General features: G+C 42.6%; 1 protein-coding gene across 2 annotated transcripts in view; it reads right to left on the minus strand.

Moving 5' to 3' along the window:
* Positions 1–1,500: 1,500 nt before the first annotated feature.
* The window catches only part of PIK3AP1 (phosphoinositide-3-kinase adaptor protein 1), an 88,767-nt gene continuing 66,982 nt past the window's right edge, over positions 1,501–23,285 (minus strand). For both annotated transcript variants that reach the window (XM_058188850.1, XM_058188849.1), the window contains exons 14-17: positions 18,334–18,486; positions 16,896–16,966; positions 8,388–8,506; positions 1,501–7,007 (exon numbers count right to left, since the gene is read on the minus strand). In XM_058188850.1, coding sequence (XP_058044833.1) covers positions 6,941–7,007; positions 8,388–8,506; positions 16,896–16,966; positions 18,334–18,486 — 410 coding nt within the window. In that variant the 3' untranslated portion in view covers positions 1,501–6,940. The remainder of the gene's footprint in view (positions 7,008–8,387; positions 8,507–16,895; positions 16,967–18,333; positions 18,487–23,285) is intronic.

A 23,285-nucleotide genomic window follows, 5' to 3' on the forward strand; every position in this document is an offset into this window, starting at 1 on the left:
GCAGGGGTTGGACTAGAAGGCCTCCAAGGTCCCTTCCAACTCTGTTATTATGTTATGTTATTTGTTTAAATGAGACCCTTGACTGCTGCCCTAAAACATTGCACCAATTGCATCACTGTGTCAGCTTGCCTCCAATCAATGGTTAAGAAAATAAAGACCCAACTCCATCAGTTTGAAGAGATTGGTAATTTTTACTAAACACGTCAAATTGCAAGGAAAGCAAAGCCAGAACTGAAAGTAATTATAACTGTACAAAAGTATTTCCTCTCTTGAACCCTCCTCCCTCCAAAGTTCAAACAGTCATAGTCCAATGTCCTCTTCCTTCTTGGCCACGTGTTGTTTCACTTCCGATGTTCTCCCTCTGTCAATCTTCTGGATGGAATGCGAAGCAGGCAACTCCCGTTACATTCACACGCCAAATTAATTCAAACCTTTTTTATTTATTTATTTACATTTATATCCCGCCCTTCTCTGAAGACTCAGGGAGGCTTACAGTGTGTAAGGCAACCGCCCCTTATGGAGCCCTTCTACCTGTCGCCCGTTGCGCTCCCCCCTGCAAATTCCATCCCCCCAGGCTGGTTGTTGTGTCCTCCTCACCTCTGTCCGAACGATGGCTTAATTAGCTGGCTCTTATCAGCTCTGGCAGCAAAAGAGCCAGCATCTGCCAAGAGCCCTCGATAGCTGCCAAGACGCTGGTGAGTCACAACCTTCAGCTCTAGTCAATCCGTGGATTTGCCTGATACAAAGAGACACACCAGCTCTTGCTGCCTTTTATATCCTGTGGGGTGTGGCTCCATGACTCAGCACTTCCTAGGCCTGCCCCTCCCCTGCTTCTATTGTTCCTGCCTCTCCTGCCTACGAAACCTGGGATTGAGCCAATCCTGATTGCTGTCAGCTGGGTCTGCAGGCGTGGCCTGTGGGGGGGAAAGAGTCAGGAGAAGGAGGCCTCGTTATCTCTTTCACTTGGCCTGCTTCTGGCTCCTGGAGCTGATCCAGGGAGGCCCGTGCTTCCGAGGTAAGTCCTGATGGCCCTTCCCCCTCACTGTCCACGTCACTTTCTGGCAGCAGGCCCAGCTCTGAGTCACTTTCTGGCAGCAGGCCCAGGTCCGAGTCACTTTCTGGCAGCAGGCTCGGCTCCAAGGCACTTTTGGGTATGGGGCCAGGTTTGGGGGCGAGAGCACAACACTGGGGATCCCACCCGGACAAGGATGGGTCCAATGCCAGTGGCAGCCAGTTTCCTCTGCTCACATTTTCCAGGGATCTCCCTGGCCTCTGTATGGCCCATCGATCCCAGCAGCACAAGAAGGTTTGATCCAGCAGCCGGATGGAATTCCACCCCCCTCTGCAGCCCAGCAAGCAACTCCGGCGTCGGCATCCCTTCCCCCTCAGCAGAGGCCCATCTAGCAACCCGCAGCGGCTGTGCCTCAAATTCTTCCCCAACTGCCTGCAGCCGAGCAGGTGCCCCCACCTCCCCCACCGACCTACTCCCCCTCGCTTCAGAGCAACTTTGGATGGCACAGGCAGGCCTCCCACTTATTCTACCCCACTCATGTCTTTTCACAGGGCCAGACTAGAGTCAAGCTCAACAGGGTCTTCTTTCTCTGCTGATTCTACCAAGCTCGTTTCCTTGGCTGTGGTTTCGCTAGATAGTAGGTAGGGACAGTGGGATCTTGTGGGGGGTGGGAGACTCCATTCCTTTAAATCTCCAGATCCCACAGCTTGTCCTGCTCTCCATTGGGCTTTGAAGGTAGGGTGTGGAGACTTCGCTAGGAGGGTATATTCTTGTCCTCTAATTTTTGATCCTTCGATTTCCCAATTCTGTCTAATTTGTTGCATCAGTGTTTCTACTGAAAAAATAAATAACTCAAAAATAAATAAATAAATAAAATATAATAAGTTATGACCTCTCTTCCTTTGTAGGTCAATTGGTCATCCCTCATTCTTCTATAAAGGCCATCACTCTGCTAAACAAATAATTCCCTCAACATTGTCAAACTATTTACTGAATCTGCACTACTATTAATCTTCTCATAGTTCCCATCACCAATCTCTTTCCACTTATGACTGTATGACTGTAACTTGTTGCTGGCAATCCTTATGATTTATATTGATATACTGACCATCAATTGTGTTGTAAATGTTGTACCTTGATGAACGTATCTTTTCTTTTATGTACACTGAGAGCATCTGCACCAAGACAAATTCCTTGGGTGTCCAATCACACTTGGCCAATAAAATTCTATTCTATTCTATTCTATTCTATTCTATTCTATTCTATTCTATTCTATTCTAAACTTCGTCACTGACCACACTTTTCGCAAACCTTATATGTATCTCCCGTAGTAGTCTGTGTCTCCTAGTTTGCACCCTATATACTTCATCGATGTTGTTCCTTAATTCATTTTTATCTATTTGTAGTGGGTCAGCTAGAATGTCTGTCATCAATTTGTGTGGGTCTTCATCTCTTGTTTCTGTGATATTTTGGAACTTCAGGTAGAAGAAAGATCTCTCTAATTCCAGATGAGTAAATTGCCTCTACTAAGTCTCTGTTTGCCACTGTCAATCCTTCTTCTGCAAATCACTTTCCCTCCTCACCAATCCACAACAATTCTATCTTCTTCCTTCTCCACTCCCACCGCTAAGGCACCTCCACCTCCACCTCAGACTCACCTCTATTCAGTAGTTTTTGTAAATCCCATCCACCAGAGAGATAGTTTGGTGTCGTTCGTTTTTCCTATCCACCAATACTTCTGCCACTTCTCACTATCTGCTTCCTCTCCTGTCTTTATCGGGCCGCCACGTCTCCAGACCTTGCCTTGACAGCTGGTCTCTTCTGCACCAGTTTTCAGGGCTCTCACCCTCCGTAACGGGGGATCGCTCCTCTCCCTGTCAGCACTGGATGCTCCCCTCACTATAGCTGTCCCCTCCAAGGACCGCTTTGCCGTTACTGGCTTCCAAAACGCAGAAATTCAGACAGGGAGAATGGAGTCTAGTTCCCCTGCACCGCACCACTGTAGCACCACCCCCACTTCACCTCATTTTATTTTCATAAGCATGATGCTCCTGGTATTTTCAGAGAATATGAAAATATTTTTTGTAAGAGAGTCACTTAACCTCCTAGCAGGGTTCTGAAAAGTTTTTTCAAGTGTCTCCATTGTCTTAATAAACTTTACGAGATTGCTTTTGCAGAATGATTACACTAGTTGAAATTGTGTCTAAACTTAATTTACAAAGGGATAGTTGAAAATTTTGGTCGCCACGATGTAAAAAAGATGTTGAGACTCTAGAAAGAATGCAGAGAAGAGCAACAAAGATGATTAGGGGACTGGAGGCTACAACATATGAAGAACGGTTGCAGGAACTGGGTATGTCTAGTTTAATAAAAAGAAGGATTAGGGGAGACATGATAGCTGTGTTCCAATATCTCAGGGGTTGCCACAAAGAAGAGGGAGTCGGGCTGTTCTCCAAAGCACCTGAGGGTAGAACAAGAAGCAATGGGTGGAAATTGATCAAGGAAAAAAGCAACTTAGAACTAAGGAGAAATTTCCTGACAGTTAGAACAATTAATAAGTGGAACGACTTGCCTGCAGAAGTTGTGAATGCTCCAACACTGGAAATTTTTAAGAAAATGTTGGATAACCATCTGACTGAGATGGTGTAGGGTTTCCTGCCTGGGCAGGGGGTTGGACTAGAAGGCCTCCAAGGTCCCTTCCAACTCTGTTGTTATATTATATTATATTAAAATTGCTTTGCATTGTTTTGTAACACACAGGTTATCCTCAGGAATGTGCTAAAAAACTTTAGAAACAGTTTTTATACAATGTAGATAAAAATAAAATTTAAAAATAGATATTTCAACTTCTTGATATATAAATTTGAGAAGCATTCATTTGTCTTCAAGGCACAGGATTAAACCATAGTACATTGGTAAAAGTTGAAGAGTTCAGAACACCTGAATAGGCTTCACTGAATAGACTTCACTTGAATAGAATTATGTAGCAGTGGCACAACCACATAACAAGTAACAGATTGATTAAAATGTCTACCTACTGATAGATTTATGCACATACAATATTTGAAAAGAATCAGTGGATAATGAATTTATATACATAGTGAAATAACAAATTAAGTACAATCATGTACATTTCTTACAAGAACTACAGCTGATACATTATCTAACAAGTAAAACAAGATCGCACATGTTCTTAAAAAAAATACAACAGAAAAGTATAAATTAATAAAATAATTAATTAAATCACCTCTCTTTTTAAAAAAGTATTTGAAATAAACAATAAGTATTCATGGTTTGTGGGGCGGGGGGGGGGGGGCGGGGAGTCCTCCAGCCAGTTCTGGCTCTTAGAATCGAGGCTTCAACAACAGACTAGCCTTGTTATTTCTAAGTCAAATTACTACAATAGAGTCTACAGGTAGCCCTTGATTTACTATCACAATGGGAAGTAGAATCTCAGTCATTGAGCAAAGTGGTCATTAAGCAGACAGCCATATGATCACTCATTCAGTGACGACAATTCCAGCTCTCCCGGTTGAGTTGCCAAGCGATTGTGCAGGTCATTAAGCAGAGCATCAGGGAGAGGTGCTCTCTGTGGCCCAGCACATCCAGGTGGCCCAGGCTGTCCCCCCACCCCCACCAAACTCAGATCCATTACCTTTGCCTGTAGCTGCAAGTGTGCCCAGCTGATGTGTGATTGGCCTTCCTACCAAAGCCATTTTGTGCCATCTGGCAGTGGGCAACGTTCCTGCCAATGGAAGGCTCACAAAACTTGGATTCACTAGTCTATCTAGCCCAGGAAAAGTAGAAAGCTAGTGAACATCATTGTTCTGAAGGCTAGAAATCTGCCAAGTGGAGATCAGCCCCTCATTGGGCTGCAGAAACAGGGCTTGGATCTTTGACATCTAAGTCCTGTCTCTGCAGACTAGCAGCGGCTGAGCTTTCCTGTCTGTTTGGAAGAGAATGGCAGGCAGCAGAAACAGGCTCTCAGGTCTTCAGGAACCGAGCCCTGTTTCTGAAGCCCAGGAGAGGGCTTGAGCTCCATTTAGTTGGCAGGCCTTTCAGCTAGGCCCCCCGAGATGAGAGGGGAGTCCTATCGGCAGGCAGCATCATCAGCTTTCTGTGGAAGCCCATGGAGAAGCTGGAAAATAGCAATCACATGATCATGAGGTGCTTGGCAGCCAGTCATAAGGGCAAACAGGTTGCCAAGTGTCTTAAAAGTTAGTCGTGCAAGAGAAAAAAGTGTGAATGAACCTAGAAACAGTATAATCAGGGCTTCAGTTAAAATAGCAAGTCTGATATACGTATTATAGTAAAGAGTAAATCTTTCGCCTCTCTATTAAATTCTGTAACAAATGTACCAAATTGGAAATAACTTGATCATACCTGCATGTTACATCAATGAGCTTCCAAATGTATTTCTTTCTTTTTAAAGAAAAAAAAATGAAAATTCTGAAAAGGGAACTGAGTTAAGAATTTCAATCCTGTGCATTTGTATTCAGGCTGAGCTCTAAAAAAAAACCTATACAGTATACGACATATCATACAGGAGTTCCTTGCTTAGCAAACACTTGTTCAGTGACAATTCAAACTTACAACAATGCTGAACAAGTGATATTTATGAATGGTCCTCAAAGTTCCAGCTGTCACAGCATCGTCATGTTCACATGATTGCCATTTCTTCCTACAAACAAGGTCAATAGGGAAGCCAGCATGAGGTCACAGATGAGAAGTACATGATGTCCTGGCTTAACAACCCATCATGATTTGCTTAATGATGGCAACTGGAAGTGCCAGAATTTCCATTGCTAAGCAATGTTGTCCAGTGATGTCACGTATTATGACTGTAGCACTTAGAAATAAAATTCTGGTCCAAGTTGCCATCCGAAGGATTACCTGAATATATCTTGAAACTCAATGCAAGATATGCATTGGGCCTGGCAGCTGTTTCACCTTGTTAGGTTGTAGATGCAGTCCTCTCCATCTCCTGCTATGCCAGGGGTCTGCAAACTTGGCTCTTTTAAGACTTGTGGACTTCAACTCCCAGAGTTCCTCAGCCAGCTTTGCTTAAAAGTCTTAAAAGTCTTAAAAGAGCCAAGTCTGCAGACCCCTGTGCTATGCTATTACATTTTCTCACAAACCAACAGATCTAGCTGCCTTTTTGGATAGAGTCTGTCTCCAATGGGAACAAGAATCTCTTCTAGTAATGATGTGATCCCTGTCTGTTGAGATGGGTGCACAAATTTTTATTGAAATTCAAAAATAAGAACCAAGTTTCTTTATATTCATGGTCTGCTAAGTACTTCTTGGTGTACTTGCACAGAAATAACACAGATTCAGGACTCACATAGAGATTCTTTGATTTAAGTTATACGATCTGAAGAGAAAAATCCTGCTCAATTTCTCAGTATTGTATTACTGGAACAGCAACCAGATGCATCAATTACACAATTCTGAATATGAGATTATCATAAAATCATTAGGAAATTAGACAAATTTCAAATGAATTGCACTATTCAATACAAGGCACCGTAATTTCACTATATTGTGAAAGTTATCTACAACAGAGTAAATTTGTTTTCAGAGCCGCATCACTGGCTAGTTTATTTGTAGATAAACAGAGAAAAAATATCTGCTGGTAGCTACTCCATTCTGAAGTTTAGGAATTGGTGAGAAATGATTGAGACACCTTTTGTCTGGTATAATTAGAATCTAAGAATTCTAATAAGTTCAACATATTTTTTTCATGTTCTAACAGTTTGTTCTAAATGCTGAATTTCTGTTCATTTACCCTTGACTCAATTTTTAGAGTAAATTCTTCCAAAATGATTCATTTGAGATTCACAAGGGGTGAACTGATATGCTGACTAGAGTTACAGCATAGCCATTCAAAAGTCATTCTCATCTTTCAGTTTTTAATATCCAAAAGATTTAGTGTAACTTATCACGACCTCTTGGAGGCACAGGTGGCGGATGGAAGTTGTCAGTGTTCAATAATCTGCAAATAAATATTTGAAAAGAATAATTTATTACGTTACGTAACCTATTGCACCTACACATTTATTTTAAAAAGCAATTGAATACTTTGAAATGTAGGTTTTTAAAAGTTGATGTATAACAACATTTACAACAGAAAAGCTTTATTGTTCTTTCATGTGGAATTATTCACTGACATCCCATTGTAATACTAGCAATTTCTAACTATTAAATTAATCAAGTAATTTGCAAGCTGCACTGCTTCCTGGCCTGCTTCAGAGTGCAATTCAAGGAGTTCGTTGCTATCTATAAAGACCTACATGACCTCGGTTACCTGCCTCCCATAGCACCTGTCTGGTCAACAAAGCCCTGCAGGGCTGGAACACTCTAGCTCAGGGGTCTCCAACCTTGACAACTTTAAGACTTGTGGACTTCAACTCCCAGAGTTCCTCAGCCAGCAAAGCTGGCTGAGGAACTCTGGGAGTTGAAGTCCACAAGTCTTAAAGTTGCCAAGGTTGGAGACCCCTGCTCTAGCTTCCTTTGATTAATACAATGTCACCTATCAAGACCCCTATAACATGCCTTCTCTATAGCAGTATATGCCCGAGAATGAGGTCTTGTCCAAGAATGAAGCTCCCCCCCCCACCGAATTGTTGTTTAAAAGAGCCATGAAGACCCAAGTCTATTGGTTTAGGCCTAGGGAGACGTAGTGAAGTTCTCTCTGCTGCCTCTGCTGCCATGTTTCCCATCTGTTCTACATTCTTTTTATATATATATATATATATAAAAGTTTTATTTTTACATTCATATCCAACAACTCATCCAATGTACAGTCATATACAATTAGTCGGGCTTGCCCAGTCACCACCCCCTCCTTTTAACACTCTTCCCTCTTCTACCTTCTTCTACTTTCCAGGCCTTCCTCCCCTTCTCTTATCTATATCCTCTCTTCCCTCCACCCTACACCTTCCTTCTCCCTCTTCTACCCCTCTTCCTTCCCCTTCTCCGTCTTCTACCCCTCTTCTCCTGTTTCCTACCTCCTACTCTCTCCTCTTTTCTCCCTCCCCACCATTCTAAAATGGTAGCTGGGCAGACCCGACCCTACATTAATTATATTTATACATCTTCAATAATCCCTGTACATTAACCATCACTCCATCCTCCATCCTCTACCCTCAACCCCCCAGCAATTCCCTCCCCTTACCCTCCACCCCACCCCACCCGACTTCCCAGAACAAAATGCAGGGTATCAAAACTAACAATCATAATCCAAAATAAATCCTTGTTCTACATTCTTTATATCCCTTTATATTATCTATTTTAGAATTAATCCACGTGGAATAGGGATCCGTCAAATTCATTCTTCGTACAGTATAAATGTATTTATAAAACAATATATAACCTGCTAGCACTTCGAGGCGGTATCCTTGGAGGCCTTCCAAATGAAATGGAAAGTTGGTTGTTGTCTACCTGCAAGGTTCTAGAGCAGAAATTTCTCTTCATGTCGGGTATCTCATTCTCCTATGTAAGAATGACAGTGAGGTTCATTCAGTTTTAAATATACTTTTTTGAAAGTAATGTAACATTTTTTCTTATTCCACAGAAGATTTTTTTAAAAAATATTTTTATTAAACATTTTTTAAAAACAAAAAGAAATTTTGACAATTTTTTCTTCTCAACAGATTCATGTCGGTAACAAATTTCTTACATATACATTTTTTCTCCCTTATTCTATTTTTTTACATATAAAATTTTACATATACATATTTTATACATATACTTCTAATATTTATTTATTTATTTACATATATAGAATAGAATAGAATAGAATAGAATAGAATAGAATAGAATAGAATAGAATAGAATAGAATAGAATAGAATTTATTGGCCAAGGGTGATTGGACACACAAGGAATTTGTTTTGGTGCAGATGCTCTCAATGTACATAAAAGAAAAAGAAAAAAAATACCTTCATCAAGGTACAATATTTACAACACAAATGATGGCCATAGGGTACAATTTAACCCTTAATGATAGCAACAAAAAGTTAAAATCATACAGTCATAAGTGGAAAGAGATTAGTGATGGAAATGATGAGAAGATTAATAGTAGTGTAGATTTAGTAAATAGTTTGACAGTGTTGAGGGAATTATTTGTTTAGCAGAGTGATGGCCTTTGGGAAAAAACTGTTCTTGTGTCTAGTTGTTCTGGTGTGCAGTGCTCTATAGCGTCGTTTTGAGGGTAGGAGTTGAAACAGTTTATGTCCAGGATGCGAGGGATCTGCAAATATTTTCACAGCCCCCTTCTTGATTCGTGCAGTATACAGGTCCTCAGTGGAAGGCAGGTTGGTAGTAAGTATATACATATAAAGAAGCGTGTACACAATTTCCTTTCTGCAATTTTTGTTTCCACCTATTTGTTCTTGTATTTCTACTCCTATTTCAACCATTATTTACTCTTTCCTTGCCTTTTATCTCTTTCCTCCAACCATTTATACCAGGGGTCTCTGACCTTGGCAACCTGAAGCCTGGTGGACTTCAACTCCCAGAATTCCCCAGCCAGCTTTGTTGGCTGGGGGATTCTGGGAGTTGAAGTCCGCCAGGCTTAAAGTTGCCAAGGTTGGAGACCTCTGATTTGTACCATTTCTCCCACGCTAGGTAATATTCTCTTTCCTCTTTTTCTTGTATTTCCTTTGTAAGCTTATCCATTTCCACACATTCCAAAACTTTCCTAATCAAATTGTCTTCAGTTGGTGTATTGTTTTTCCAGTTTCGTGCGTAAACTGTTCTTGCTGCTGTGATTATATGAATAATTAAATACTGTATTTCTTTTTCATATGATTCCAGCAGTATTCCTAATAAAAATGTTTCTGGTCTCATCTCTATATGTTGTTTAGTTATTTCCCCTAATTGTGATTTAATTTTGCTCCAATATTGTTTTGCTTTATGACAGGACCACCACATGTGGTAATAAATTCCCTTTTGCTGTTTGCATTTCCAGCACAATGGTGAAGTATTAGGGAACACCTTTGCCAGTCTAGCTGCTGGCAAGTGCCACCTATAGAACATCTGGTACATGTTTTCTTTATATATTGTATACTGCACGAATCAAGAAGAGGGCCGTGAAAATATTTGCAGATCCCTCTCATCCTGGACATAAACTGTTTCAACTCCTACCCTCAAAACGACGCTATAGAGCACTGCACACCAGAACAACTAGACACAAGAACAGTTTTTTCCCGAAGGCCATCACTCTGCTAAACAAATAATTCCCTCAACACTGTCAGACTATTTACTAAATCTGCACTACTATTAATCTTCTCATCGTTCCCATCACCAACCTCTTTCCACTTATGACTGTATTACTGTAACTTTGTTGCTGGCAATCCTTATGATTTATATTGATATGATGACCATCAATTGTGTTGTAAATGTTGTACCTTGATGAAGGTATCTTTTCTTTTATGTACACTGAGAGCATATGCACCAAGACAAATTCCTTGTATGTCCAATAATAATAATAATAATAATAATAATAATAATAATAATAATAATAATAATAATAATAATAATAATAATAATAATAATAATGATGTTTTAATTTGTATACCGCCCTTCTCCCGAAGGACTCAGGGCAGTGAACAGGCAAGTAAAATACAAAACAGAAATATACATCATAATTAAAACAACCCTTAAAAAACTGATTCAAATATGCCAGAAATTTAAAATAACATTACACCCCATACAAATTACAACAATTTAAAACCCACAATTAAAATTTAAAAATTTAAGAATCAGACCAGTCCAGCCATATGAAATAAATAGATTTTAAGTTCGCGGCGAAAGGTCCTAAGGTCAGGTAGTTGTCGAAGCCCGAGGGGAAGCTCGTTCCACAGGGTAGGAGCCCCCACTTGGCCAATAAAAAATTCTATTCTATTCGATTCTATTATAAGATACAGACATTGTCAGTTTATATTTTTTGTTCCATAATTTCTCCTATTTGTCCAATTCAGTGCTGTATCCAAAATTTTTCACCCAAATTATCATATTTTCCTTGACTACCTCCTCCTCCAATTTGTATCTTAATAAATAAATAAATAAATAAATTAAAAAAAGGGCCTCTGGTGGCTCAACAGGCTAATGCAGTCTGTTATTAACACAGCTGCCTGCAATTACTGCAGGTTCTAGTCCCACCAGGCCCAAAGTTGACTCAGCCTTCCATCCTTTATAAGGTAGGTAAAATGAGGACCCAGATTGTTGGGGGCAATAAGTTGACTTTGTATATAAATATACAAATAGGATGAAGACTATTGCTAACATAGTGTAAGCCGCCCTGAGTCTTCGGAGAAGGGCGGGATAGAAATGCAAATTAAAAAAAAATAATTGTAATTTTTTAAATCAATTTATCTTTCCACAGAAGATTTTATATACCCAAAATCCTTACCGACATTGATTATTTTCTCCCTTCCTATCTTTCCTTGTGGTTACCCTAACCCCACAGACTACTTTAGATGCTCTGCACGCGGCGACGGCGAAAGGAACTGGAAAGGTTAGTGAAGGGGTGCCCTGGATGGTGGGGTTGGGGGGATGAGGGTTTGGCTTGGCTGAAGGGCCCTCAGGTAAGCCATGGCGGGGTGGGTGGGGCAGCTCTGCACCCCCTGCCTTGCTTCGTCCTCCACACACACCCCGCTTAGCTTCACTCTTCTTTCTTCACCACTTCTTCTCCTTGCTCACCACTGTAACCTAGCAAGAGGCTGAGCAATGCACTGATGCGGTGGCCACATAGTGAGGTGGTGGTGGGTGGAGTAAGAAGCAAGGCAGGGGGGTGCAGAGCTCCCCCCCCCCGACACCCTGCACTGGCTTACTGGAGTGCTCCGGCAGCCAGGCACTGAAGCGCTGCAACTCCCACTGTCCTGAATTCCAGTTTTTTATTTTATTTATTTATTGTCACAACGATATACACAAGCATCACACAAAATGATTATATAGTATATAAACATATATATGAGGAAATATAAGGAAGTATAAGCATATATACTTATAGAGTATATATATATATATATCTCATATATAGAGAGAGGGACTCCTCAGGGTGCCGTCGGCCAGGCAGTGCCGGCTGGCGATGCCCAGGGGAAGGGCCTTCTCTGTGGGGGCTCCCACCCTCTGGAACGAACTTCCCCCAGGACTCCACCAACTTCCTGACCTTCGAACCTTTCGCCGCGAGCTTAAAACACATCTATTCATCTGCGCAGGACTGGACTAAAATTTTAAATTTTGAATTTGGTTTTAATGGGGTTTTACTATTTGTATTGCTATTTTTAATTATTCGGCCTTTGTAATAAGTTTTTTAATGGATGTTTTATTTTGTATTTATATGTATTTTATCTGGCTGTGAACCGCCCTGAGTCCCTAGGGAGATAGGGCGGTATAAAAATGCAAAAAATAAATAAATAAATATAAATATATATATAAGAAAAAAACAATAGGACAGGAACGGTAGGCACGTTTGTGCTCTTATGCACGCCCCTTATGGTCCTCTTAGGAATGGAGTGAGGTCAATAGTAGAGAGTTTTTGGTTAAAGCTTTGGGGATTATGGGAAGAGACCACAGAGACAGGTAAAGTGTTCCAAGCACTGATGATTCTGTTACTGAAGTCATATTTTCTACAATCTAGATTAAAGCGGTTAACATAAAGTTTAAATCTATTGTTTGCTCTTGTATTGTTGTGATTGAAGCTGAAGTAGTCTTTAACAGGAAGGACATTACAATAGATGATTTTATGAGTTATACTCAGGTCATGCCGAAGGTGGCGGAGTTTTAAATTTTCTAAACCCAGGATTTCAAGTCTGGTGGTATAAGGTATTTTGTTGTATTCAGAGGAGTGGAGGACTCTTCTTGTGAAATATTTCTGGACCCGTTCAATTGTATTGATGTCAGAAATGTTTCCCACTGAAGCTGGAGTTTGCCATGCCAGGGGATAAATGAGAGGCCCTGCTATCCCGCAGAGCCCGCCATTGCTTGAGTGGGGAGGACAAGGAGAAAAATGACGGGTCAGGTGACTCCTGCTGCCCCTGATGCTGCCAGCAGCTTGAGTGCCCGGTTGAAGGACGGATCATGCTCTCTCTCTCATAGACACTGAAGTTGGAGAGCCCTCCTACTTTCTTTCTCTCTCTCTCTCTTCCTTTCTCGCTGCAGCGGCAGTTGCGATGCTTCAGTGCCTGGCTGGTGGGGCACTCAGGTAAGCTGGTGTGGGGAATGGGGGGCAGCTCTGCACCCCCACCCCCAGCCTTGCTTCGTACTCCACCCTCCCCCCCCCACTGCCTTGCTGCTCAGGCAGCTTGGATGCCCCCGCTGAAGTACAGATTGCTCTCTCTGCCATACACACTGTTGTGGCTCCCGCCCCCGAACCTGGCCCCATGCCCGAAAGTGCCTTGGAGCCGGGTCTGCTGTCAGAAAGTGACTCAGAGCTGGGACTGCTGCCAGAAAGTGATTTGGACAGTGAGGGGGAAGGGCCGTCAGGACTTACCTCGGAAGCACCGGCCTCCCTGGATCAACTCCAGGAGCCAGAAGCAGGCCAAGCGAAAGAGATAACGAGGCCTCCTTCTCCTGACTCTTTCCCCCCCCCAGGCCACGCCTGCAGACCCAGCTGACAGCAATCAGGCTTGGCTCAATCCCAGGTTTTGTAGGCAGGAGAGAAGAGAACGACAGAAGCAGGAGAGGGGCAGGCCTAGGAAGTGCTGAGTCATGGAGCCACACCCCACAGGATATAAAGGCAGCAAGAGCTGGTGTGTCTCTTTGTATCAGGCAAATCCACGGATTGACTAGAGCTGAAGGTTGTGACTCACCAGCGTCTTGGCAGCTATCGAGGGCTCTTGGCAGACGCTGGCTCTTTTGCTGCCAGAGCTGATAAGAGCCGGCTAATTAAGCCATCGTTCGGACGGAGGCGAGGAGGACACAACACACACACACACACACACATACATAGAGTTTGCATTGGATTGCGTTCTCTCTCTCTCTCTCTCTCTCTCTCCCCCCAAGCGTGCTCCGAGGTCTCATTAAGTAGGTAAGTGGGAAGTAGTTGGGGGAGAGGGGAGGAGCAGGAGACCGGCAGACACTTTTCCCGCCAAGAATAAAAGTTTCTGGGACCCTGACTCGGATGGGTGCCTGAATCTGTGTGATATAATAGACCCAGGAGCATCCATTCTTGGCACGAAAAGCCTTTCCCAGCCAACTCTCCTCTCCCTTCCTCAAAGGCAAAGAAACAGAGAAATAAGAGACGAGACAGATGTTTGCAAGGTAAGTGAGTTCTTGTGGCAGGAAGTGGGGGGGGAGAAGCATGAGGTATCTTAATGGGTCAGGGAGGCCTTGAGGGCCTTTTCTATCACTAGCGTGGCCCCGCCCCCTCTGTGGCCTTCCCTGCCCTGAGATATGTCATGTGCCCTTAACAAATGGCACATTGATGTTCTTGAATTGTGAGCACTTGGGAAAGTAACCGGTCCTTGTGTGTTGCAAACAGCCATTTCCAGTGAGTGGGGTAAAATATTTTCCTTTGCTATATTTCCAGTCTGAATTAGACCATGGCAGGGTCCCTACAGGAGAGCCCTTTTAAGGATTATGCATTAATAGAAAAGCAACACACCTACCTCTGTTTTTAAACAGCCAAAGCTGTTCCACATAAAAAACAGAGGAGCTCTGATCAATTATCATTTTGACGCCCCCACAAAATGCAACCACGTTGATGTTGAAAAATTACGATTATGAACACTTAAATGGTAATATTATTATCAGAATTGTATGCAAAGTATATGGACCCAGATATTACACTGTTCACCAAGCAACTTATGGATGTTGAAGAAAAAATTATAAATAAAATTATTTTTTTTAAAATGCAAGCATGGGATAAACTGAGCCTAGTTTGTTCTCAGTCTTGTAAGTGTCCACAAACTACTAGCAAAAGTGGCATTTGATCACAAGGTGAGGAGGCATCAAGAAATGTTTCCCCTTTTGCATTTGAGCATCTAAGAAGGGATAGGAAAGACAAACAAAAAGAAGGAAGAGGGAAGGAAAAAGAAGGGAGGGAGGGAGGGAAGGAAGGAAGGAAGGAAGGAAGGAAGGAAAGTTATAATGAGAGAGTGTGAGGGTCTGAGGTCAATCCTGCCTTAGCACTTGGCCACCAGCAGCCCTGCTTCCTTTTGTTATCCCCTTGTCCCCTCCTCCTGACCTCTCCTGGTGGTCTCCCAACCTATCGCTGAGGATGCTTTGGTTACAAAGCCAGGTCTCTTCATAAGGAGATGGAGTGGGCCTTCCTTTGATCCACAGACTTTGTCCTCCCACACACACCATGAGCAACCTGGCCCAGGACAGCGAGCACAACAGCAGTGGGAGCTGCCCCCCCCCCGTGGCCCTCAATGAAATTGAGTTTGACACCCCTGGTCTAGACTAGTCCCTGCAGTTTTTTTCTGACATTTTTTTTCAGAAGTGGTTTGCCACTGCCTCCTTCCAAGGGCTGAGAGCAAGTGACTAGACCAAGATCACCCAGTTAGCTTTCTGTCTTAAGGCAAGTCTAGAAGTCACCCATGAATGATTTGAAATGATTTACACCAGTACACAAGACTATTTTGTTAGAATATGCAAAAATGAATAGGAATATACTATACCCAGGGGTGGGTTCTAAATTTTTTTACTACCGGTTCTGTGGGCATGGCTTATTTTGTGGGCATGGCTTGATGGTCATGTGACTGGGTGAGAGTGGCTTGGCCGTTGTGTGACTGAGTGGCCGTGGCCAATAACAATAAATAATAAAAATAATAAACAAAGTATACAAAACAATAAGAGGTACCAAAAACCAACTTTCACACTTTACACACACACAACACAACACAACACAACAGACTCACACGCAATGCAAAAGCAGCTGCCCTTCACCCAAAATGGCCCCGGCAACAAGCAGGAACCTCACACAGCCACAAAAAGCTCAGAAACCAACTTTCACACTTTATTCACACCAGGGGTGGGCTTCAAATTTTTTTACTACCGGTTCTGTGGGTGTGGCTTGGTGGGCGTGGCAGGGGAAGGATATTATAAAATCTCCATTCCCTCCCCACTCCAGGAGAAGATTACTGCAAAATTCCCATTTCTTCCCAATCAGCTGGGACTTGGGAGGCAGAGAATAGATGGGGCCAGTCAGAATTTTTACTACCGGTTCTCCGAACTACTCAAAATTTCCGCTGCCGGTTCTCCAGAACTAGTCAGAACCTGCTGAAACCCACCTCTGACTATACCTATTAGAAACACTAAAAATAAAATGAGTATTTTCAACTTTACACTAAATAATGAGGAATAATTTATGTGGTTGCAATTCCTTAAATGTTCCTACTAGGAATTCTAATTTTGGGGGAAAGGGGTGAATTGTTTTTAAAAATGATGCTTTAAATATGTAGAAATTATCCCTAGCCCCTTTATCTGTAAGCTTCTCAAACTGCTTTGCATTATAAATATTAAGGTACATATTAGGTGCTTCACTGTAAATTTAGTTTAAAAAATCGCTATTATTACAATTAGATTCTTAACAAAAAACATACAATCACTTCAGTAAATAATGCCAACTGTCAAAATTCTGTAAAAATAGATCATATTAGCAAAACAGTCCTTTGTATTTCAACTAAAACTTCTCTGTTAAAATTGTTTGGTGTATTGATTGTAGGGAGTCTATAGTTGTATTAAAAAGAACCGATGAAGACATTGGGACATGCATAAATTTGTCTTTATATCTTACGTTGAAAGACTTTTAAAAGAAACAAATAGCCTTATTCTTTTGCAACTATTTTTAAGCTACCAGGAAGGAAGGAAGGAAGGAAGGAAGGAAGGAAGGAAGGAAGGAAGGAAAAATAAATTTGCACAAAGAAAGTTTACCTCATTGTCGCCCTCCATCCCACTACTGATACTCAATAGACTTCGGGTACTTGATCGGTTACTTGAACTGCCTGGTTAGAAGAGAAAATAAGCATTTTATAAATATACTTCACTAATTTAAATTTCCACCCATTTTTGCCAATTCTGACTGAAAAGTGAGAAATTATTTTGGTTTGGTTTATATTTTTAATTAGTCAAATATTTTTCTAAAAAGTTTTAGTCATTCTTGAACTATTAACACCATTCTTGCTCGCTTCCAACAGGCAGCAAATAAAAAGCAATAGTAATTTATCTGGAACGAGCTCCCTCTGGGGCTTCGTCAACTCCCCGATCTCAAGTCCTTCCGCCGCGAGCTGAAGACGTTGCTGTTTCGAAGAGCAGGACTAGCCTGAATGTAGTTTTTTAAATTGGGATTTTTAAAAAAAGGGGTTTTGTATTTAAAAGTTAGAGCATCAGTTGAATTTAACTATCTATTCTTTAGCTGTTTTTTATCTATTATATGTTTTCTGTTGTTGTTGTTGTTTTTTTTTTTTGGTCTGTGAACCGCCCTGAGTCCTTCGGGAGATGGACGGTATACAAATATAATAATAATAATAATAATAATAATAATAATAATAATAATAATAATAATAATCATCTCTATATAATCTTTTCTATATAATTCTGTGCAATGTCAGCAAAAAAGTCAGTTTATATTATTTATAAATATATGCACATATTAATCATTTCCCATAGTTTATTATGACAATGGGAATGATAGTGGCAGGAATTCAGAGTCTCACTATATATTTTTATGCTTATTTTCAAAACTCTTAAAATTATAATTTTTTTTTCAAGAAATTGAGAGAATGATCAGAATTCCAAGCCTGTATCTGTAGAGAACTGCAAAATGCAGTCAAGCCAAATCTCTTTATTTCAATAATTGAACAGAAAAACACAGCTTTGACAAATAGAATTACAATAGTCATACTGAAATATTAGTGTAACAGTTAGTGTATTGTTAGCAAAAACTATGATATTATGATACTAATAATGTAAGTTTAAAATTCTAAACACAAGGCTGTATACAGTGAAAATGTTTAATACTGTGCCTATAGGAAATATAACTGCAAAATATATAGTAGGATAGCACAAAAAAGGTGATTATAACTTAAGAGGCTAAAGAATCCTAATAATTGATTATATATAATTGATAGAAAAAAGTAATAAAAGTAAGAATCAATATTAAATAAATGTACCTACAAACGTAGTGCAAAGATACGAATAATTGACTAAATAGACAGCTAGAGTTGAAACAGGTGATGAAGAGAGTCAGACAGGAAGAAAAGAGATTTAATGTGAAGAATCAAATTATAGGTGAGGAATTCCTTAATTGGAGATCCAAAGTATACTTCTTCATTCCTTGCTAGATAGCTTTCTGGCTACCTGCTTAACTTACTTGCAGTACTTGATGTGCTTTCTGTCTTCCAGTCCCCTCGCGTTATCTCTTTACTTGGGATAAGATTTTTCCTTGGATTATATTTATAAACGCTACACTCTGGTTTCTTTGGCATAATCTGAGAATGTCCAACTGGTACAGTAATTTCCAAATCTAAGAAGAAAGAATAATGATGAACCAATTAGTTACCATCTGCAGGCTAAAACTTTCAAATTCTCTCCTAAGTTAAAGCTGGAAAAATAGAAACTGTTTCGCTTCTAGCACATATCTTGGCATGTACAATTACAGTTCTAATAGGTGGAATCATCTAACTTTGATTTTCAAACAGAGTGCCTCTTCACCATTTTAGAAAACCATGCATGGGGCAGGAGTGCTATTCAGCAGGTACTGGAGAACTGGTAGCAGAAATTTTGAGTAGTTCGGAGAACCAGCAAATATCACCTCTGGCTGGCCCCAAAGTGGGGAGAGAATGGGGATTTTGCAATATCCTTCCCCCAGGAGTGGTTAGGGAATGGAGATTTTGCAGTATCCTTCCCCTGCCACGCCCACCAAGGCACACCTACAGAACCAGTAGTAAAAATTTATTTATTTATTTATTTATTTGGTCACACATATATAAGTATATATAAGCATAAGCATGAAATAACTATACAATATATAAGCATATATATAAGTATGAATATGTAATAACTATATTAATTGGATATTTATTTATTTATTTATTTATTTATTTATTTATTTATTTAAATTTTTATACCGCCCTTCTCCCGAAGGACTCAGGCGGTGTACAGCCGAAGATAAAAACAGTAAGTATACAAAGTTAAAATATCAATCTAAAAAACCTATTCCATAATGGCCGAATTAAAACCGTCAGATTGACCTAACCTAAAATACCCCATATAAAATTACAAAGGATTAAAACTTTAAAATTTAGAATTTAAAAAATCAGTCCAATCGCGCTTGAATAAATAAGTGAGTTTTTAATTCCCGGCGAAAGGTCCGAAGGTCAGATATTTGGCGCAAACTGGGGGGAAGGTCGTTCCAGAGCGTAGGTGCTCCAACAGAGAAGGCCCTCCCCCTGGGGGCCGCCAGCCGGCATTGCTTGGCGGACGGCACCCTGAGGAGACCCTCTCTGTGAGAGCGTACGGGTCGATGGGAGGCATAAGGTAACAGCAGGCGGTCCCATAAGTACCCGGGCTCTAAGCCATGAAGCGCTTTAAAAGTGGTAACCAAAACCTTGAAGCGCACCCGAAAGACCACAGGTAGCCAGTGCAAACTGCGCAGGAGCGGTGTTACCCGGGAGCAACGAGGAGCTCCCTCGATCACCCGCACAGCTGCATTTTGGACTAACTGGAGTCTCCGAGTGCACTTCACGGGTAGCCCCATGTAGAGAGCATTGCAATAATCCAGGCGGGAAGTGACGAGAGCATGAGTGACCGTGCATAAGGCATCCCGGTCCAGAAAGGGATGCAACTGGCGGACCAGGCGCACCTGGTAAAAGGCTCTCCTGGAGACGGCCGCCAAATGATCTTCAAATGATAGCCATCCATCCAGGAGAACGCCCAAGTTGCGTACCCTCTCTGTTGGGGCCAGTGACTCGCCCCCAACAGACAGCTGCGGTTGCAGCTGACTGTACCGGGGTGCCGGCATCCACAGCCACTCCGTCTTGGATGGATTGAGTCTGAGTCTGTTTCTCCCCATCCAGACCCGCACGGCCTCCAGGCAACGAGACAGCAGTTCAACAGCTTCGTTGGGGTGGCCCGGGGTGGAAAAGTACAGCTGAGTATCATCAGCGTACAGCTGATAACTCACCCCGAAGCCACTGATGACCTCACACAACAGCTTCATGTAGATGTTGAACAGGAGAGGCGAGAGAATCGACCCCTGAGGCACCCCAGAAGTAAGGTGCCTCGCGGTCGATCTCTGCCCCCCTGTCAACACTGTCTGCATCTGGTCAGAGAGATAGGAGGAGAACCACTGATAGACGGTGCCTCCCACTCCCAATCTCTCCAACTGGCGCAGCAGGATACCATGGTCGATGGTATCAAAAGCCGATGAAAGATCCAACAGGACCAGGGCAGAGGAACAACCCCTATCCCTGGCCCTCCAGAGGTCATCCACCAATGCGACCAAAGCTGTCTCCGTGCTGTACCCGGACTGGAAGCCAGACTGGAACGGGTCTAGATAGACGGCTTCATCCAAGTACCGGGGAAGCTGCCATGCCACCACACTCTCTACAACCTTCGCCACAAAGCGAAGGTTGGAGACTGGACGGTAGTTACCCAAGATAGCTGGGTCCAGGGAAGGCTTCTTGAGGAGGGGTCTCACCACCGCCTCTTTCAAGGCAGCGGGGAAAACCCCTTCCAACAAAGAAGCATTTATAATTCCCTGGAGCCAGCCTCGTGTCACCTCCTGAGTGGCCAGCACCAGCCAGGAGGGACACGGGTCCAGTAAACATGTAGTGGCATGTAACCTCCCCAGCAGCCTGTCCACGTCCTCGGGAGCCACAGAATCAAACTCATCCCAAACAACATCAACAAGACGTGTCTCAGTCATCCCATCCGGATCATCACAATCTTGGTCCAAACTATCCCGAAGCTGAGCGATTTTATCGTATAGATAACCACTAAACTCCTCAGCACGTCCCTGCAAGGGGTCATCCCGTCCCCCCTGGTGTAAAAGGGAACGGGTCACCCGAAACAGGGCAGCCGGGCGGTTATCTGCCGATGCAATGAGGGTGGAAACATAGGAACATTTCGCAACCCCCATTGCCACTAGGTAGGCTTTCGAAAAAGACCTAACTAGTGTCCGATCAGCCTCGGAACAGCTGGACCTCCAGGTACTCTATAGGCGTCTTCTCCGGCGTTTCATCTCTCTCAGCTCCTCAGAGAACCAAGGAGCCAATTGAGATCATAGGCCGCAAAGGCACGACACGGTCCTAGTTCTTCAGTCGTGCCGTGGGCAAGATCATCAGGAAACGGCCCAAGCTCCGTCAGGAACCTCTCGGGGTCCATCAGGCGCCTGGGACGGAACCAACGCATTGGTTCCGTCTCCCTGCGGTGGTGAGCGGCGGTCTGAAAGTCTAGGCGGAGGAGAAAATGATCTGTCCATGACACCGGTGTCGTCACTAAATCCCCTAATACCAGATCATTAAACCACTGTCCAGAGATATAAATCAAGTCCAGTGTGGACCCCCCCGTGTGTGTAGGTCCATCAGTTACTTGGATCAGGTCCAAGGCCGTCATGGAAGCCTGGAACTCCTGAACCACCGTCGATGACAAGCCGGCCGATGGCAGATTGAAGTCCCCCATGACCAAAAGTCTGGGGATCTCAATCGCCACCCCGGCAAGCACCTCAAGCAGCTCAGGCAGGGCTGTAGTCACGTAGCAAGGAGCCAAGTACGCGATCAACAGACCCATCTGATTCTTATGGCCCCACTTCACAAGAAGGGATTCACAACCGGCTATCTGAGGCACAGTGGACTCTCTCGGCTCAAGACTCTCTCTCATCACAACCGCCACCCTGCCACCCCTACCCTGGGCCCTCGGTTGATGGAATGCTCGGAAACCTGGTGGGCACAGTTCAACCAGGGGCACACCCCCTTCTGTGCCCAGCCAGATCTCCGTAATGCCCATGAAGTCCACGGACTCCCCCCGAATATGATCACAAATCAGGGGGGCCTTGTTAACCACGGACCGGGCATTGCACAACATCAGCCACAGGCCCGGGCCCTGAGGATCCTGACCTTCCGGGGATATAACAAAAGGAAACAATAGGACAGGAACGGTAGGCACGCTGGTGCTCTTATACATGCCCCTTACGGACCTCTTAGGAATGGGGTGAGGTCAATAGTAGACAGTTTTTGGTTGAAGATTTGGGGATTTTGGGAAGAGACCACAGAGTCAGGTAGTGTATTCCAAGTATTAACAATTCTGTTACTGAAGTCATATTTTCTGCAATCAAGATTGGAGAGGTTGACATTAAGCTTAAATCTATTGTGTGCTCGTGTATTGTTACAATTGAAGCTGAAGTAGTCTTCGACATGAAGGACATTGCAATTGATGATTCTATGAGTTAAACTCAGGTCATGTCAAAGGAGGCGTTCTAAATTTTCTAAACACAAGATTTCAAGTCTGGTGGCATAAGGTATTTTGTTGTATTCAGAGGAGTGGAGAACTCTTCTTGTAAAGTATTTCTGGACACGTTCAATTGTGTTGATGTCAGAAATGTGGTATGGGTTCCAGACAGTCGAGCTGTATTCAAGAATTGGTCTAGCAAATGTTTTATATGCTCTGGTTAGTAGTGTAGTGTTTTTGGAGAAGAAGCTAGGTAAGATTAGGTTTACAACTCTTAAAGCCTTTTTTGCGATGTAGTTGCAGTGGGCTTTGGCACTTAGATCATTTGATATGAAAACTCCAAGGTCTTTAACAGGGTGGGGCTCATCTGTAAGGTAATGTCCATCAAGCTTGTATTAGTGTTTGGGTTCTTTTTTCCAATATGTAAGACTGAGCATTTGCTGGTTGAGATTTGGAGTTGCCAAGTTTTAGACCATTCAGATACAAAGTCAAGGTCTTTTTGAAGGGTAGCTGTATTGTTAGTGGTGTTAAATAGTTTGACATCGTCAGCAAAGAGAACAGAATTACTTGTAATATGGTCACAGAGATCATTAATGTATAATATGAAGAGTGTTGGTCCAAGAACGCTGCCTTGGGGAACGCCACTTTTGACAGGAACAGGATTTCAGAGAACATTGCCAATTTTGACCGCTTGTTGTCTGTTTGACAGGAAAGCTGTTATCCAATTGTGGAAGGGTCCGGAGATGCCGTAGGATTTTAGTTTTAGGAGAAGTTTGTCATGTACCACTGAGTCAACAGCTTTACAGAAGGCTATGTAGATTGCATCTATTGCTTTGCCCTGATCAAGATTTGTAGTCCCTATGTTTTTGCAGTGAA

The sequence above is a fragment of the Ahaetulla prasina genome, chromosome 6 (assembly GCF_028640845.1).
Source record: "Ahaetulla prasina isolate Xishuangbanna chromosome 6, ASM2864084v1, whole genome shotgun sequence".
Lineage (NCBI taxonomy): Eukaryota > Metazoa > Chordata > Lepidosauria > Squamata > Colubridae > Ahaetulla > Ahaetulla prasina.